Here is an 18,011-nt window from a genome sequence, read left to right on the forward strand (position 1 = left end):
TTCCTACGCTGTCCAGTTTTTTCTAATCATCGTAGAGCCATGGGACCCAGACCATTCGACGCAGAAAAATTCGCTGATTCCGAATATGCAATAAAAAAATTTTTGGTCAGGTGGCGGTTACTACGTTTCCGCTTTTTGCCATCGATATCTATGAAATCAACATAAATATGCGTAGAACCGAACGTAACTAGTAGCGTTCTGGTTCTAAATATTATTTGTACAACTTTCATACACACTTATACAGTTAACTGTTTTTACAGCCTAATTAAACACCTTGATTTATAATGTTATCAAAATAATAAGCACATTTCATACATATAATGAAAAATGTTACCTGATTTAATATTGTTTGTTTTTATTTAATATTGTATTAGAAAAAGACATAAAACTATGATTTCTGAACAGTTTCCTAGTTGAAAAAGTTAAATGTCAAATCACAATCTGAAGTGTCATTAGATTAGTGTCAATTTGTTACTACATGTAGGAAGATGGTGTAATGTTTTTGCTCGATTAATTTTCGATTTATTAGAATGGAGTCTAATAATCCCGACGCCGATATCGGCGACAAGTGTAACTTCAACGGGGGCTGCTCCCCGCCTCTCAAGAAAGCGACCATCGACATGAATCACGCCAAAAATATTGATGACATATCTACGCCTTCAGAGTTAAAATTCGATGAAGGTATTGTAAACAACAGATGACTCCATTAAAATTACTTTGGGCTTATTACTCCTTAATTAACTTTAAGCCTGTGGCTGCGTTTATATGTATGGTACAGTTGTCATAAAATATCAAAGTGAAAGTAGTGGGGTTGATTTTGTGTCACAGATTTTGACTTGGTGGATCCCGATATAACGGAGAAGAGGAGGGAGATAGAGGAGTGCCTGGAGGACGTGGACGCGACCAGCCTGGAGCAGTGGCAGAGCTTCGCCAAGAGTAAAGGTGGCCTCATCTGTGGTGAGTGTGAACGGGCCTTTATCTAATCGATGAGTATTGACATCACCCACTGTTAACATTTGCATCATAATATTTAACAAACAATTACAAATACTACAATATTTATAATATATTTATTCCTGTGAAATTTCTGAGAATATTTCCGACTTGTTTGTAACTTTCCGCAACATCTGTAGTATCTGTACTAGTGTCAGTGGTGATCCTAACAATTTTTTAGGGTCTGTAGGACTGGTCCTTTTAATAGATGTCAGTGCCCCTCTTGCAGATAGCAGTGCCCGTATAGCCACCCCTGACTAGTGCCTACAACATCTGGAGTAGGAATGCTCAATGATGAAATAAAGTTGCTGTGATAGATACATACCATGTATGTTTAACAGACCTGCCATGAAAACATTGTAATATTATCTTAAGGAACCAGTGCTCTGTTGAATCCATGGTTTGAATTTGTTGTCATCCTGCTAGTACCTAAATAATGAACTGAAGGCCCACTTATTGCCAAAATGAACTATCTCCCTGAACTGTCCTGTCTATCATGCTTAACATGCTTTAGATATATTCTCAAAAACATTCAATATGGACTTGTAGTTTAAGAATTATTGTACGTCATTGTAGAAGGTAGGATCCTATAGAAGTGGTATACGCGTGCCTCCGTGAGGGACAAAACATACGCAATGCGATACTATGATTGGTCGAATTTATTTGTTGCCCACCATTATCCATACAAATTTACAGTGGGGAATAAATAAAAAATGTGAGACTGTAACAAGGACAAACAATAATGGGCATTTCTATTTAAAGTTGTACCCCCAACTTGCATTTGGGCATTTCTATTTAAAGTTGTACCATGACTCAATTGACGAGTTGAAAATATATTTTGGATTATTTGGTACTTTTTTATGTAATTCTATGAGTAAATATATTCTAGTTTACCAAACACTAAAGAGAATCGTCATATTTTTAGGATAAATAAGTTAAAATTAATATTTAATAGGATGAGGGAGGTTTTTTGTGGTCCGTTTGGTTACAAATGGTTTTTGATGTAGTAAATAAACGACATACTTGAAGCAAATGTTTTTATGTTGAAAGCTTAGAACTGTTAATAAACAAACTAAAAACAATCATCATTGACCAATTAAAAATAAACATTTTTCATAAAAGGGAACTTTAGGTGGTTTGGTTACGAGGTGACCCCAATTCGTACCTTATTTTTAGCTTTATTAAATAGTTATTGGTATTACTGCCATGTGACGAATAGCAATCATTAGAATTAACAAAACATGTGATTATTGACAAAAAATTTAAATATTTTAGCTTTTAAACATTAAATAAACAATAAAAATACTTTTGAAAACAAGGGGACATTTCCAAATGGACACCCATGTAACTTAATGGATAAAGTAAAGACGAGATCACAATAATCAAAAATTTACACAAATACTCAGTGAATAAAAAAAGGACTACAATATATGTTCTAAAATCAGTAGATAGAGTTTTAAACACAAAAAAACTCAATATGACTTCATAAAATATTACTTATTAATTGCACATGAATTAAATAAGTACAGACAAAGTCACGGTAAAAACTACATATACTCAATGTGCGTGCGACTTTACTGTGGCCGTTTGGTTACATTTTTCTAGTCCGGCTATATGTTACGCTTCAAATTGTTACCAAACGGACGTAACGATTTGTCTGGGCCAGAATTAAATATATTCAAAATAATACAAAACTAACCACAATATTCAACTTATTTACTTGATAAATAACTGTATGAGACATACTTTTATTTAATATAAACAGTATTTCAGTTACTTAAGGTTTAAGCTGCATAAACTGTTGAACAAAACGGACAAAACATTGGGTAAAATTACATGTCAACACCAGCAGGCCACGATGGTCGCGATTTTGACCGTTTCAAATCAAATTTAACGTTTAAATAAGCTTTATCTATGGTCACAGGTTTGCCAGGATAAAATAAAACCTAAAATGTTGGTAAAAATATTTCGCTACTTGGCGAAAACTGCGTAACCAACCCGGACTATGTCCGATTCGCTAATTCGGGGGGACAACGGTTTTATCGAATTTAAACCCTATTATTGATGTTTTTAAAGCTGTTTTTCATCAATTACGCATTTTTCAACATTTAAACTATGCCAAGAATACATTACTTGGTGTTGCCTTCATAGAAAAAATATGTGTAAAAGCCCATCAAAAGTTGAAGTCGGTGAAGGGGACAGTACTACGGGGTGATTTTATCATATCTAAAAACCTGATTTTAAGTAAGAAAAAAGTGATTTATTGAGCATTTAACGTAATAAATGATGTGTCCATATAATATATTTCATAAAAAACATCATTTGTCCAGTTAAAAAAATCGTCTTAAGAGTAAATCGCAAAAAATGTAAGGGGACATGCGAAAAACTCAAGGGTACAACTTTAAATAGAAATGCCCTTTTTAGATAATGGATTCTTTAAATTATTTCCACTCAGAATCACGAGCTCTTTCGATCCTACCTAGTACAAGAAAAAAGTGTCCCCAACATTTCATACAATTTTGTTTGGTCCGTTTTGTTATGGTCATAGAAGGTTGTATGAAAATCGTAACCAAACGGACCAAAAATTTTGGGGGCACGTTTTTTCTCGGTAAAAATGGAGAAAGCTCGTGATTCTGAGTAGAAATAATATAAAAATTCCCAATTCTAACACAAAAAATTTTGGTACAACTTTAAATAGAAATTCTCTAATAGCACTTTCGCTGCTACTCCTACTGAAAGATACATAAGACTATCCCGTTCGGTCATTCCCCCCCCCGCCCCTCATGACCGATCCAGTTAAAATATTGTACGTCATGTTGTACGTCAAGGTTCCTTAGTTTCGCCACTAACACACTCACTCACATGATCGTGAGATCATCATAATTCTAAGATACTTCTAGCATACCCACAAACTTCAAATTTTAAACATAAGTACTTTTCAGTTTATCAAGTCATAGAAAACCTAAAAATATTGCAATATATGTCACGTTTTAATGATTTAAGAACTGCATAAGTAAGTTTGTAGCCCCATATAAATATATGCTATTACAAAGTTACTGTTGCAGTTCCTACAAATAGTAGTAAGTTGGTAAAGTAAAGGTCTGTGATGTACGATGTGAGTATGAAGATGTGTATAGTTATTACATGTGTAATAGTATGAGTATGGTATGGCTATGAGCATGCTAAGGATATGAATATGGCATAGGTATGAGTGCGGGTAATTATGGTGTGGGAGTTGTGGGATGGATACTTGTGTATGAGTATTGTATGAGTACATGTACAGTTGTGTATGACCATGAGTATTGTATAGATATGAGTACGAGTATAATGTGGGATGGGTATGAGTATTAGCTTTGAGAAGAGTGGTAGCTGACGTACAAAAAGTAGTACCCGAAAAGAAGGATTACTTACAAAAAGAGATGAGATCCCATCAAAAACATTACATGTAAAAAGATGCGTCTCGCAACGCAATTCTTCTACTACTAAAAAGTTTCGAGATGTAATGTGAAACCAAGTTGGTTATTTTAGTCAGTGCCAGGGGGTGTTAAAACCGTATCAATAAGATATCTTTAATTTTTAAATACATTTAATGACTTGGCAATCGCACATAATGCTTCACTCGTACCGTAAGCGTAAAAATGTATAATGCTCAAACTGCATGTGATTAGCGCTAGCGTTATGTTTAATTACTTAGAATTATTTTTAATAGTAGCTTTATGATCCTTATGTCATTATGCAGCCGTGCGATGGCCAAGTCATTAAAATTAAATATATCTTATTGAGTTATTGATACGGTTTTAACACCCCTTGGGACTGACTAAAATAACTGACTTGGTTTCACATTACATCTCAAAACTTTTTTGTAGTAGAGGAATTGCGTTGCGAGACTTGCATCTTTTTACATGTAATATTTTGATGGGATTTCATTTTTCTGGTTGCATAATAATCATCAATTTGGTTGCCGCCAGTATAGGGGCAAACAACAATGTTTTATTTTATTATTAAATGTTTTTAGTAGGCTAATTAAATAGTGTTTTTATAAACAATGCAATTGATATTTTGGCTATACATACAAAGTACTAACATTTCTACTACTTCCTGAAACCCAATAGCCGATTACTGATAATCAGACAACATCATTTTTCTAAATATCACCAAATACCTACAATAAATTATCTTAATATTATTGATAATTATTGACAGCGTTTTACACAAAAATAAAACGCTAATTAAATAACTTACCATATTCGGAACCTAAAGTAATATATTGAGAGTGGCAACACTGTAGTTAGTCGTATTGTCCTTTTCTAGCATATACGTCCATCTCTCTCCCACACCCCCACCACTTCAGGCAGTTGCGTTTGACAATTTTGACAGTTAGAAACAAACGCAAATTACCTCATTGTCTCAAAATTATACATATTTACACCAGGCAGGATTAAAACTTTAGGTTCCGAATATGGTAAGTTATTTAATTAGCGTTTTATTTTTGTGTAAAACGCTGTCATTAAACAACTGTACCGATATTCGGAACCTAAAGTAATATATTGAGACGTGTTTGTTATCGCCTGGTGGTGGGAAGACGCCAAGCCAATGTGATTATACATGTACTTACATATTATGTATATGTAATATTATTATATTAGGAGTGTTTAATTAATTAATTAATTATGTAGTACACCCTTTATTTTAATACATGTGAGGAGAGAGGTATTTAGTAAAGCATACAATTTTATATACCATTATATTATGATACTAACTTTCCATTTTATATACGTATTTAATGTAATAGGTACTTATAAATTTTCAACGAAAATAAGTGAGTCACCACAAGGGTGCTATAGTACTTAATTATATGTATGTGAGACTATGTAAAAGAAGATAAGTCAGTCTACTCTTCAGGGAGCATACAACATCTGTGATATGGAGTGATGTAATTAAAATATGAAAAGATAAAAATCATAAAGTACTCGAGTAGTTTTTATTTATTATATTAACTCCCAATTATTGACAAATTTGATAATAATTATCTAGTAAGGTAAGCAGTTGCAGGATATAACAAGGACAAGACCTTTCTTATTTCCAGAATCCCTCAGGATTAAGTAGACGAATATTTTAAATATTCGTTATATCACTATCACTACCCACAAAGTTAATATTGGGTAGGTACTTAATAAAATATCATAGGGAATACTTTTAATGATTTTACTGAATTCTTTTAATGACTGTGAGCCAGTGTGAGCTATTTATTTGGTTATAGCTATAAAATGCATTTAATCGTTTGTACGCTTTACTAACGCGAACGCGAGCTAATGGACCTAAACAAACCTTACTTAAAATTGTGAAGGTTACTTTGAGAGCTTAAGCCATATCATAATACTCATGTGGGCACTAGTTACGACGCTTTTTGGTGCTCTTGGCGTTCAAATGGTAAATGTAGAATTGCCACAGAGCTTTATCAATGATATTTGTATAGGTGCAGCTCATTCTGCTTATGTTCATGTTTAGCTATCATCAAGTGACCTTAATTGTACTCATTATTGTCTATATATGCAGTATGAGTAGTTTACCTTATCTGGTGCCTACTAGTAGACATAAACTTGATTGTTTCTGAACGCTAAAGTGGCTTAATTTATGTAAACCATTCATAGACATAGCTTAATTCTGAATATTCAGTCTTCTCTTTCCAGATTAAGAATAAGGTACTTAATTCGAAACCTTAGCTCATCGCATATGTGTTTTTAACCAAAATGAAAATTTGTGTTTATTTTGTGATTTTACATTATTTGCAATAACTGTGCGGAACCATGGGGTCCCCGACCTTTTGCCGGGCACCCGTGGGCCCAAAGCCAACAGCGCAGATGCCGTTTAAGAGGAACCTCTATTTTATCCAATGCTAGGGTCAACACTTTGTCGAATATATTTGATATTTATGTATATTTATCCTCCTTATGACCTAAGGGTAGGTAATTGTAACTTTTTGATATCAAATATACGCAGAATAGTCAATTATTTTGTATTCTGAAGTGCATATAATATTACTGGATTTGGGCCAGTGTGCTTTTGTATACTATATCTCTGGCCTACTATATAGGCTAGTCTATTAACATCCCGCCTCCTGGAAGGCAGTATACAGACTTCTTAGATATATTCACGGTAGTGCTAAGAGTGTGGACCTGGTTTTCCGACACTTGACTGCATGAGATTATTTTTTCAGGTCTCGAGCAAGAAGGGTGCCTAGATAGGTTGAGGTCCTCAACTTGTGGATTTGGTAGGAGCAAGACACAGACGGGGTGTAAATTAGTTAATCCACCATGTTTCAAGAGATTCATGTGCATTCATGCCTTCAGGTTACACTGTAGAGACAGACTAACACTTTGGCAGAGTTTTGCTAACATATAATAAATGATTGCATTTGTTTGGGTGTACAATTACATGTTCCACACCAAAAACATAATTATTTATATATTTCAATCTATTTTTGAAAGGTTTGCGTTTCAAAATAGCTTCGCCTTTTCGCAAGGCGTGCTCCTGTTCCCCTATTTTATTGTGCAAAGCGAACAGTATCACAATGCTATAATTTTGTATAAATTGAGAACTAGAGGGTCATGCCCTAGACGTGACCGCCCAGAAACTGTGCTAGAACCGTTCGTACAAACCATTCAGTCACTATTTTTAAAAACCTTTTGTAGTGGGTACATTCCACGGTCTTAAATTTATTAAACGTGTAGTATCAAACTATGACAAGTCATGATAAGTGAAATAAGTGACAACAGTATCTGGTCCGTGCATAGAAGCACTTGCCCTTGAGGTTAGGGCATGGGTAGTTTATTATAAACTTAATCCGTGCATAGGAGCACTTACGATACAGGTGGTTTAAAACTTCCAGGGTCACAATACAGACACAAGGGTGTAAAATACATAATTCATAAACGCCCGTTAGGCCAGTTTTGTATATTTTATTTCAAACATGCTTGTGCAGCACCGCCAGCACATGATAATTTTCCTAATATACCATGGCAGTCAGGGATATAATAATTATGTAAAAAGGTAGGTAACCTTGGTCATGTCGTGTACATAGGTAGGTACTCGTAAACATGTTAACTGAAAGACAAGTGCTCTCCAGCCAAATATAATTTATGCAACTGTGAGCTGCTCTTACATTGGGATCATATGTATTTATTTCTAGTCTGTCATATTGTAGCAGGCCTAGACTTCAAAGGTTTGTAGATGTTTATAGGGCCGTTAAACGGACCCTTTGTACACCTTGAGCAGGCTGTTTGTTTCACACCATGGGTAATATATATTGTAAACATAGCTTATTTCAGAATGGAATCGTAAGCTCTGTCGTGTCGTGAGCTTACCGAGCCTGATTTAATTAGAGTCCACAGATTGTATGGACCTTGGAGGATTGACCACTCCTTATTCTAATTATCAATATTCTGCCTGGGCTTATAGTCGAAATTAGGTGACTAAATCTCTTAGTATTATCTATGCCACCCAAGTTATGAGGCTTAGCGTCTCCAGACCACAATTTTATATTAGGGTGCAAAGATTTTTTCCCATCTTTAAAATAAAAATGAGTCGAGATAGGCCTGGAATCTTAGGTTTTTATTTTACCTATTATAATTTTAGAAATGTTATGTAAATGGAAAGCAGTTTTCACTTTTACCACAGTTAATTAGCCCAATTTCGGGTTTAGCCAATAGGGTGTTCGGGACCCTTGAAATAGATTGGTAAACAAAAATGAAAACTCTAATAACGAAGCCTTGCCTATTTCGACTGATTTTTACCCAAAACATTATTTTAAACCATTTTTACATTCTCTAAAAAGAGATATTTACAACTTAATCTTTGTAATATTTTTGTGATTGTGGTCTACTCGCACGCCTGTGTTATGACCATATCATTTATATTTCTGTGAATATGTCTGACGTGCCTTGCGCAGGCTTACATAGGTTATAATATCATCATCAATAACTTGACGTCAGTTTGTGAACGAATCAAAGATTCTTTTGGCACACCTTACGCAGGTGTAAACATGGCAGCCTTGCGCAGGTTTAGATAGGTACATAATATATTGGTTTCATCACAAATAACTTGACGTTAGTTTGTGAACGAATCAAAGATTCTTTTGGCACACCTTACGCAGGTGTAAACATGGCAGCCTTGCGCAGGTTTAGATAGGTACATAATATATTGGTTTCATCACAAATAACTTGACGTTAGTTTGTGAACGAATAAAAGATTCTCTTAGGCGCACCTTAGCAGGTGGAACCATAACAAACGTAAGTTTAAGAATAAGTATCATTCAAATCAAATACCCTGAGTTTATGGGTAATATTCCCTAAGTTGCGGGTTCCTTGCTCGACAAGGTGAAAGGCTTTACGCCGGCTTTAACAGGCACTTTTAGAAAGTGTCATTCATGGTGACGCGCAGATTTGCCAAAACTAAACTTTAACTCTACAGTTAACTAATATAATTTGACAATATGAACCAAACCATGCGTCTTCGTCAATGAATCAATCTAAAGATTCCCGTATCGTTAATGCCCTTCCATGTCACAGGCTTCCGATTTTATTTGAAACGTTTAATTGAAGTGTACTATTTATGTAGGTAGGTAAGTAGGCTTAAGAATTGACCCTCTTGTATGTAGTTACGTATAGAATTAATAATCAAGTTATTCAAATTCAAAATAACACAAGCACATATAGCACCTACATGCAAGAGTTCTTTTCCTTAACCTTTAAAGCTGTAAGTACCTGCTAAGTTATAGGTATATTTAAGTAGGTACCTACCTACATAAATCAAAGATCTAGTTGGAGAGATATAAGTTGATAGATACAGAGTGAAATACTTCACGAATTCGCATGTCATTCTTGCGCAGAGCCATGCTAATCTCTCTCTATGTCTAGTCAGATTTAAGTTTATGTACTGCCGAAGTACTCACTTTCCACAAAAATAAATGCAATGTTTGCGATGTAGGTTTGTTCGTTACCTTGTGTCCCTTAGAACGGAAATATCGTCGACTCCTATTCGGGTACACGTTATTTATCAGCAAGTTTATTACCAAAAAATTAATTTTGCAATATTATATTAACCCGGAACGGGATAAAAAGATAAATTGCTGATAGATACTTGGACAGATAAAAAAAAAAAAAAAAAAAAAAAAAAAAAAAAAAAAAAAAAAAAAAACCTACACGTCTATAAGCTCCTTAATACGTAGGTTCTACGTAACACGTATTAACTATCCGATCCATTCGTATTCGAAAACACAAATCACTTGAAAGGGTATACCTCCACACATCACCATTTAAGTATTATATAATTTCAACCGTTATTATACACACACAAAGATTTAAACTAACAAGACTCGGAAGAGACTTAATAAAATTAAATTATAATGGTGACACGTGCACGCTTTACCAGCTCGATGTGTTTTCTACCATGTGTTTTAGTATTTTCATTGGCATAGCCACGGTGCGCGCAGGCAGCCTTTGAAAACACTTGCACATCACTATTCCGGATCATTTTTATTTGCTAGATAGTTTAACGGACAACTAAATTTAAATATTTATTTCGAACGGCAAAAGCCGTTAGAAACTGTTTTTCAATATAGTCAGCTAAACTGGGGTACAAATTCAAAAACTCACCAGCAGTTTAGCTTCACGACCTTCCAGATGGAAAAACAGCAAGCCAATGAGGTAATTTGCGTTTGTTTCTAACTGTCAAAATTGTCAAACGCAACTGCCTGAAGTGGTGGGGGTGTGGGAGAGAGATGGACGTATATGCTAGAAAAGGACAATACGACTAACTACAGTGTTGCCACTCTCAATATATTACTTTAGATTCCGAATATCGGTACAGTTGTTTAATGAATGAATAAACAGATGAGTACAGAAGAAAAATATGGCCGCTATTGGTGGGCGTGACCACCGAGGAAATGACAGAACCTCCTTCTCTGGACGAGCTATCTACACATAGTGAATATAATCAAGTGAGTATTGTTTCCACCAGTGCAAGTTTTATAGTCTAATATTGTTTGATATTCAATAGTTGCTCTTTGAGATCCCGCTTGTTTATTTATTAATTTGAACTTTATTGCACAAAACATAAACATGATTCGCAATGATTTCGACAGACTAGACCAACAAGTTGTCAACAAGACCTAGTTTTCCCTCTGGGTTTTTACCCAGGTTAAATTACAGTCACATTAGTAAAAGACACTTTTTACACTTGCCAACTGCATTCTGAAGTGACCATTTGAGGCGTTTTATTTTTGTTATTATGCGTGCGTTTGTGGTCGCCGTGCGTCCGGCCCGCGGCCTCGGAGCGTAAAGGAGGATACATTGTGTGGTCGGCGGCAGGTGGTGCTGGACGTGAACCGGTCGCTGAAGCGGTTCCCGCCCGGCATCCCGTACGAGCAGCGCGTGGCGCTGCAGGACCAGCTCACCGTGCTCATCCTGCGCGTCATCATCCGGCACCCGCACCTCAAGTACTACCAGGTACGGCTCGTCCGTCCCGTCCCCCCTTCTATTGCTAAACTTCTACCGTTACGTAATTTCTTCTAAAGACGTATGTGGCGCTATAGAAACGGTTTTTGTATCAATATTACTAAAATTTACATACATGAATAACATTATCACAAAAATCTCTTGCTATACTCAATATGTGTCCTTTTATAAAAGTCTATTCCGGTAACGTACTGTATTGTACGCCTCTCTAATTCGGGACATAAATACCTGTTGTAAATTAGAGTAGCATCTTTGTGACTACATACCGTCAGCAGCAGAACTCGCTAAGCAGGCGAGGTGTTCAAAATTACCTTGACGCGCTCTTATAATCTTAACAATAAAGCCGCGTCGAGATCATTTTGAACACCTCGCCCGCTTAGCAACTATTGCTGCTGATTGTACATACCGCCCACATTAAATATATTGACTTTGCAGGGCTACCACGACGTGGCCATCACGCTGCTGCTGGTGTGCGGCGACCGCGCGTCGTTCCCGCTGCTGTGCCGGCTGTCGTACGGCCCTAGGGCTCCGCTGGCGCCCTTCATGCAGACCACCATGGCGCCCACGCAGCACCTGCTCAACTACATGCTGCCCGTGCTGCGTCGCGCCGACGATACGGTGGCCGGATGCTTGGAGAAGTGAGTCCCCAATTTATCGAGCGACGCGACTTTAACTGTAATTGTAACCTGAAAATCTTAAAACACGGTTTTTTGCGTTTCTCTATTTGGCAATAAACAATTATTTACCTCTAAAGCGAATAAATATTCATCCTTAGCTATCTTCAATTCCCACCTACTTTGACTATGTAATTTTATATTTTAGTAAGGCATCGTTATTTGGGGTTTTTCGACCAAACAAAAACTAGTAAAATATGACTGGTTCGAAACCAGCGCTTCCTAGACCGCATCTCATTGAACGATGACATTAATTATGTGTAAAATGATGTAATCGGCAAGGCGGCTCGGTAAGTAAGGTTTCCGTGTCGGTGCCGCAGGGCGGGCGTGGGCACGATGTTCGCGCTGCCGTGGTACCTGACGTGGTTCGGGCACTCGCTCAACCGCTACGCCGACGTGGTGCGCCTCTACGACTACTTCCTGTGCGCGCCGCCGCTCTTCCCCGTCTACGTCACCGCCGCCGTCGTGCTGCACCGCCGCAGCGAGGTGCAGGCCTGCGAAGCGGACATGGCCATGCTGCACTGCCTGCTGTCGAGGGTCAGTAACGTTGTTTCTGCATATCTAGTTACATTACATATTGTATGAGGTGGGATTCTTTGATGAAATACTTTTATTGCGATAAACATGGTATACATGAGATTGTACATTAATTACATTATTGCTAAGTAGCAATACATGTTTAGTCACAGATGGCATGCAAGCTCGAACCGTCTTATTGCGATAAACATTGTATATGTTTATCGCAATAAAATAAAATGATTCATTCGACGTCTCCGTTTGCCGAAACATATTTCGTTTGTCCGTTTGGATTTTCTCGACAGGTCGTATTTCATAACCGATTCTTGTGAAATTTCGTGTGTAAATATTCGAGAATTATTTTGAATTCATTGTGCCGATTCAGTTTTTGGAAATTTTCAAAACGGCGGGACGACAGGGGATCGCGAGATTCGCAAGGAAGGTAAATATCTTCCACGGTCCCCGGTAACAATAAGCAAAGCGTTATATATGTTTCAGCTGCCGGACGACCTGCCGTTCGAGGAGATCCTGGCGACGGCGAAGACTCTGTACGACGAGAACGACCCCGCGGACCTGGGGCCCGAGGTGGCCGCGCTCGAGAGGAGGGAGTGAGTATAGCGCGGACGGTCTTTACCATTTTGTTATTCGAGCATATTTCAATTGAAACTAAGAATTAAATATAATAAAGTGGGCCGCTACCGTGCATTTACCTAATTCCGGTTTCGATTACAGAGAAGAGCAGCGTTTGCTGGACGAGGAACGCCTGAAGCGGCGCCGCGCCGCCGCCGCCGCCGCCAGGAACCCCACCCTCTCCGTGCGTATACAGGTGCGCTCAGGCTGCCAGCTCATTGCCCTTATCGTCGCACTAAATTACCCCATAGAATGATGCCCTACTCGATGACAAAACTTACATAAACATTATAAAATGTAGCTTTTAATATTAGCAATGAGCGTAACGTAAGTAACGTTGAGTATATAGATAGAACAAGTGTAAGTCGCGCTCATCGTGTCCCTTGTTGTGGCAGCGCACCCTGCGGCAGTACGTGCCGGCGGCGCTGCGCTACCCGCTCACGCGGCGAGCGCTGCTGGCCACGGCGACCGTGCTGCTCGGCGTGTACGTGTACTACCGGCCCGACTTCTTCAACAGGTAGCGCCACGCCTATCGGTTTGTCCTGTTCCGGCTCTAGGTACACCTCGACACCTAGCAGGGGCGGGTGCCCCGTTTAGCCGTGTCGGTATTATTGTTTGACATTTTAAATCATGTTAAATGTTCCTATCTGTCCCCGCCTCACGTGACCGCCGCCATACAGTCGTGAAGCGGAAACAGAAATGAATGATTCGTATCGGTTCACCTTTTCCCATCTGTGCCTGGCGGGAACGAATGGGAATACACCGTTTCAAAAAAAAATACAAACAGGTATAGGGGGTATTCCACCTGTCCAATATTTTATCAAATGTGCATTGCATCTCAGTCTCTCATTATCTCATTAAATGTGAGACGCAAATACGATCAAATATTGGACAGGTGGAATACCACTCTAAGTAACCAATTAAATTTCTCTGCCCTCATACGTAATTTCGAAGTATCTCAAGTCAAAATTGAATGTAAACTTGTATCTTATATACCGCTATGAGGATTATGAGGGCAGTCAGTTTATTTACTGTATACATTCTTGACTATTTTGATGAGGCCAATATGGTTGACTACAACTTACAAGTTATTGTACACAAAACAAACTTTGAATAGGTTACTTCCTACGAGATGTTTTCTTTTCTCTCATCTTTACCTCGCACTTCCTTAAAGTTTCATTTACATGTCGGTCTAAACGAGGCATGCCTGTTAATCTACCGGGTTCGGGATCTACTAACATCCAAACATTCGACTCTCAATCATTTCTTTGTAATCAACATTTTTGAACCAAACTGATGATGATTTACACGTTTTTTATTGATTCCGATTACAACAGTACTTAGAAGAGTGAGCCGATCGACTTACGAGAAATACAATTTAACAACAATGTCTAAATTTATTTTATTAATTGATTATTTTTAATATGTACCTTCAAAAAAGATAAGTTTCGAAATATATCTGCAATATCTTTTTTTCTGTACAAATAACTAGAAGTACGAGTATGACCCTATTTTGTAAGTTATTGGTGTCACTTACTAAGTGCTGAAGCAGACTCATGTTTGGAATTTTCCAGAGTTTCTGGTAACATTGTTATTATGAAGTTTGTACACGGATGAAGTTTACACTTGTTGACGAATGAACAGTCTGTTCGTTAATATAGAGTTCAAAGTGCAATAGCATCGCTAATCAAATATTCAATAATCGCTTCTCATATACATTACTAACTTTAAGGTACAGAATTAACCACTTTGACATTGACAAAACATAAATGCCTTATAAGTAAATATAAATAAACTTTATAAAAATATGCTTATGATGGATGGTAACGCGATACACAAACTGTATTGTAAACATGAATAATATTGAACATGCCAATACGAACAAAACTCGAGTATAAATGTTAAAATCATGTGGGTAATTCTATGTGCTGGAGTTCTTGCCGTATCGTATAATATACTAATAGAATCGTGCTAGTTTCATGTTCATCATCGGCTACATTTAGACCTTACCTTTATTTATACAACTTATAAGTTTGTGTTGAGACATGGTGCCGGTAACAATACCTATGCCTGGGGCAAACAGACAAATTGATTGTGAATTAAAGGACATTTTAGTGTAGGCATGGATTATTAGGAGTTGGTGACAAATCTATGCGAATTTAGATTATAAGGCTGGTGGTAAAAAAGTAATGTCTCGTACGAAACGAAACGAAGAAAGCATTGTAATTGTATGGTTTAGGAAGAATATGAAGTGAAGTAGTAGTTAAACAGTTGAACAACTAATGACCAACTTAATGAAATAATGATTGGAGGCTAAAACTGTAACCAATTATAATTGGATTAATGGTGTGAGAATATTGATGTTGAAATTAATTGTATTTTGTAACAAATCCTTCTAAATTTTCCGCTTGTATTGCGTTCTATCAACATGTGATATTTAATTTGATACTAATTAATAGTGGTTAAAGTGTAGGGTACAGGGTACCTAACTTTATTTCATTCCTCATTAAATACTTATTTCCTTTAGATGTAAATAAATTGGGAAATGTAATTTCGTTAACTGTCCAGAGTTAATCAATGTCCACGGCTATATGTATAGTCGGTTTATATACTATGTATCATTGTCACAGTTTCCTGATCAGTCTTTAACGATTCTAACGACATAAAGTCCAGACATATACGCGACATTTGTGTAGGTAGTGTATTCAGGAATCTAAAGTAATCTAAACTTAATGTGAAATCATTTTGGCATTGTATGGATTATTTAGTTATTTAAACTTTATCGCACAACAAGGAAAAATGTACAAACGGCGGACTTAATGCCATAAGGCATTCTCTACCAGAGAGACAATCAATACTTCTACACATGATGTACATATTATCATGCCGCGATCAGAAAGGGATTAGAAATAACAGATTTCCATACACTTACGTCAAAATCAATATGGATTGACAGCTATCTCAATCCCTTTCTAATCGCGATTCAGTAATACCAATAGCAGCACTCATAACCATCGGTAGACCTTATCCCGTTGACTAGTTAACTGTCTGTCCACGACGCGCGACGGTATACATATATTATATAACATACACCTACACGGCGACTAGTGGTAGCCGTCGGTCGGTCGGTAACAGAAAGAAGTTGGTTACCTCTGGCGATACATATAGCCGTGGGCACGTTACTAACACAAATGTGGTTACTTACAGTAGGTACAGAGGTGTTGAGCATTTATTATTTGTAATTACTATTCTATAATCATTCATGTTAGATCAGATTGCATTCGTGCGGAGGTTGACCTTGTTTCCCAGCGGTAATAACGTGCACGATATTGACGAATTGTATGTTTCAACATTTATAATGCACTATTAGGTTTAAGATGATTTGGGTATCGCACCGTTATGTACCTATATTAATTTATTATATCACTCATACTCATAATTTCGTGTAAGTCGAGTTTCGTTTTGTATATAAGGTATGTTATTCCGATATTTATTTCATGAAATGAAAACCCTTGTGATTGAAAGATCTTCTGTGTGTTCGCGAGAATCGTTTTATCTTTAGTTAATTTGTTTGTAAATAATGGAACTGGATTTAGTTTTAAGTGAGGTATGTTAAGTACCTGTCAGTAACGACCCGGGGCTCGGTGACAGTGAGGTAAATGTTCAAGATATGATCCTAAACTTTCTCTTGCAATGTTGACTTCATTGACACCGAGACACGGTGATGTTCATTCTGTGTCAAAGTGTACCCGGTCTGCTGCACGCCTGGTCACGAGTCGCTGTTTCAGTGATCGAGAGACATCATCATTACATAATGTCAAATTTAATATCTGACCAAACCCACTAGTTTACATGTTTAATTATAATTTAATATTTGGCATACATTAGTTCATTTGATTATAACCACAAGAAATAGGCAGTATTTATTTTATAGTATATCCTCTTGGTACCACTGATATACAATGCAAACTTATATTAGGACTCGAGTGGTTCGTTCCAAACTGTCGTTGAAATTGGTGCCTAAATATAAAGCCGTGAAGTCTGCAACGGCAGTTGGAACGATCGCTACACAAAATTAGTATTAAAGTAAGCTTTATACGGCGCTATGTAAAGTTGTGCCGGTCTGTACTGGCGGGTAGACGCGGTGTGGACGCGGCACGTGACGTTAATACACGTTTATTACGAGCCTGTGTTTTATTGTCTGCATGTGTTACTACAGATACGTTTGTTTGTTTGTGGTTGCAGGCGACGGGAGCTGGAGCTGTGAGGGGAGGCTCACCCTCAGGGGGCAATAAAATTGAGTTTTATTGTTTAATATTTATTATCTTTCATTGAACAGATCGGCCATCTTACTAATGAACTTAACTTTAAGGTATCCAGCTCTAATATGGACCTACGCTACGTGGAATATCAACCCAACCTTCACGGTTTGAACTGACGTTTACCTCGGTTAGCACACTCATTCTCTTGTAATTCTTGTCTCAGATAAAACCTAAATAAGTGAAACTGTGCAACATACGAGAGGGAGACTCCATAAAAGATAGTATTATCCAAATAAAAACACATCATATTGGAGTGATAGTTGCAGGATAAAGGAGCATATTTATCACAGCCGAGAGCTTACAGTAAAAATAACTTAAAGTAATTGGGACAATAATCACAAACATAACTAATATCTGTTATT

At 37.2% G+C, this 18,011-nt stretch overlaps 1 protein-coding gene and 1 non-coding gene across 2 annotated transcripts; one reads left to right on the forward strand and one right to left on the reverse strand.

Moving 5' to 3' along the window:
• Positions 1 to 467: 467 nt before the first annotated feature.
• On the forward strand, positions 468 to 17,601 carry LOC134648402 (TBC1 domain family member 20). Its single transcript, XM_063502922.1, has 10 exons — positions 468 to 681; positions 829 to 957; positions 10,884 to 10,990; positions 11,361 to 11,498; positions 11,943 to 12,145; positions 12,502 to 12,718; positions 13,196 to 13,305; positions 13,430 to 13,523; positions 13,723 to 13,844; positions 17,573 to 17,601. The coding sequence occupies exons 1-10, from the start codon at positions 531 to 533 to the stop codon at positions 17,592 to 17,594; spliced, it is 1,293 nt and encodes a 430-aa protein (XP_063358992.1). The 5' UTR covers positions 468 to 530; the 3' UTR covers positions 17,595 to 17,601.
• On the reverse strand, positions 9,836 to 9,939 carry LOC134648553 (U6 spliceosomal RNA). The gene has a single exon (XR_010096905.1). It is a non-coding gene; the product is annotated as a U6 spliceosomal RNA (small nuclear RNA).
• Positions 17,602 to 18,011: the final 410 nt, after the last annotated feature.

The sequence above is a fragment of the Cydia amplana genome, chromosome 5, assembly GCF_948474715.1.
Source record: "Cydia amplana chromosome 5, ilCydAmpl1.1, whole genome shotgun sequence".
Taxonomy (NCBI): domain Eukaryota; kingdom Metazoa; phylum Arthropoda; class Insecta; order Lepidoptera; family Tortricidae; genus Cydia; species Cydia amplana.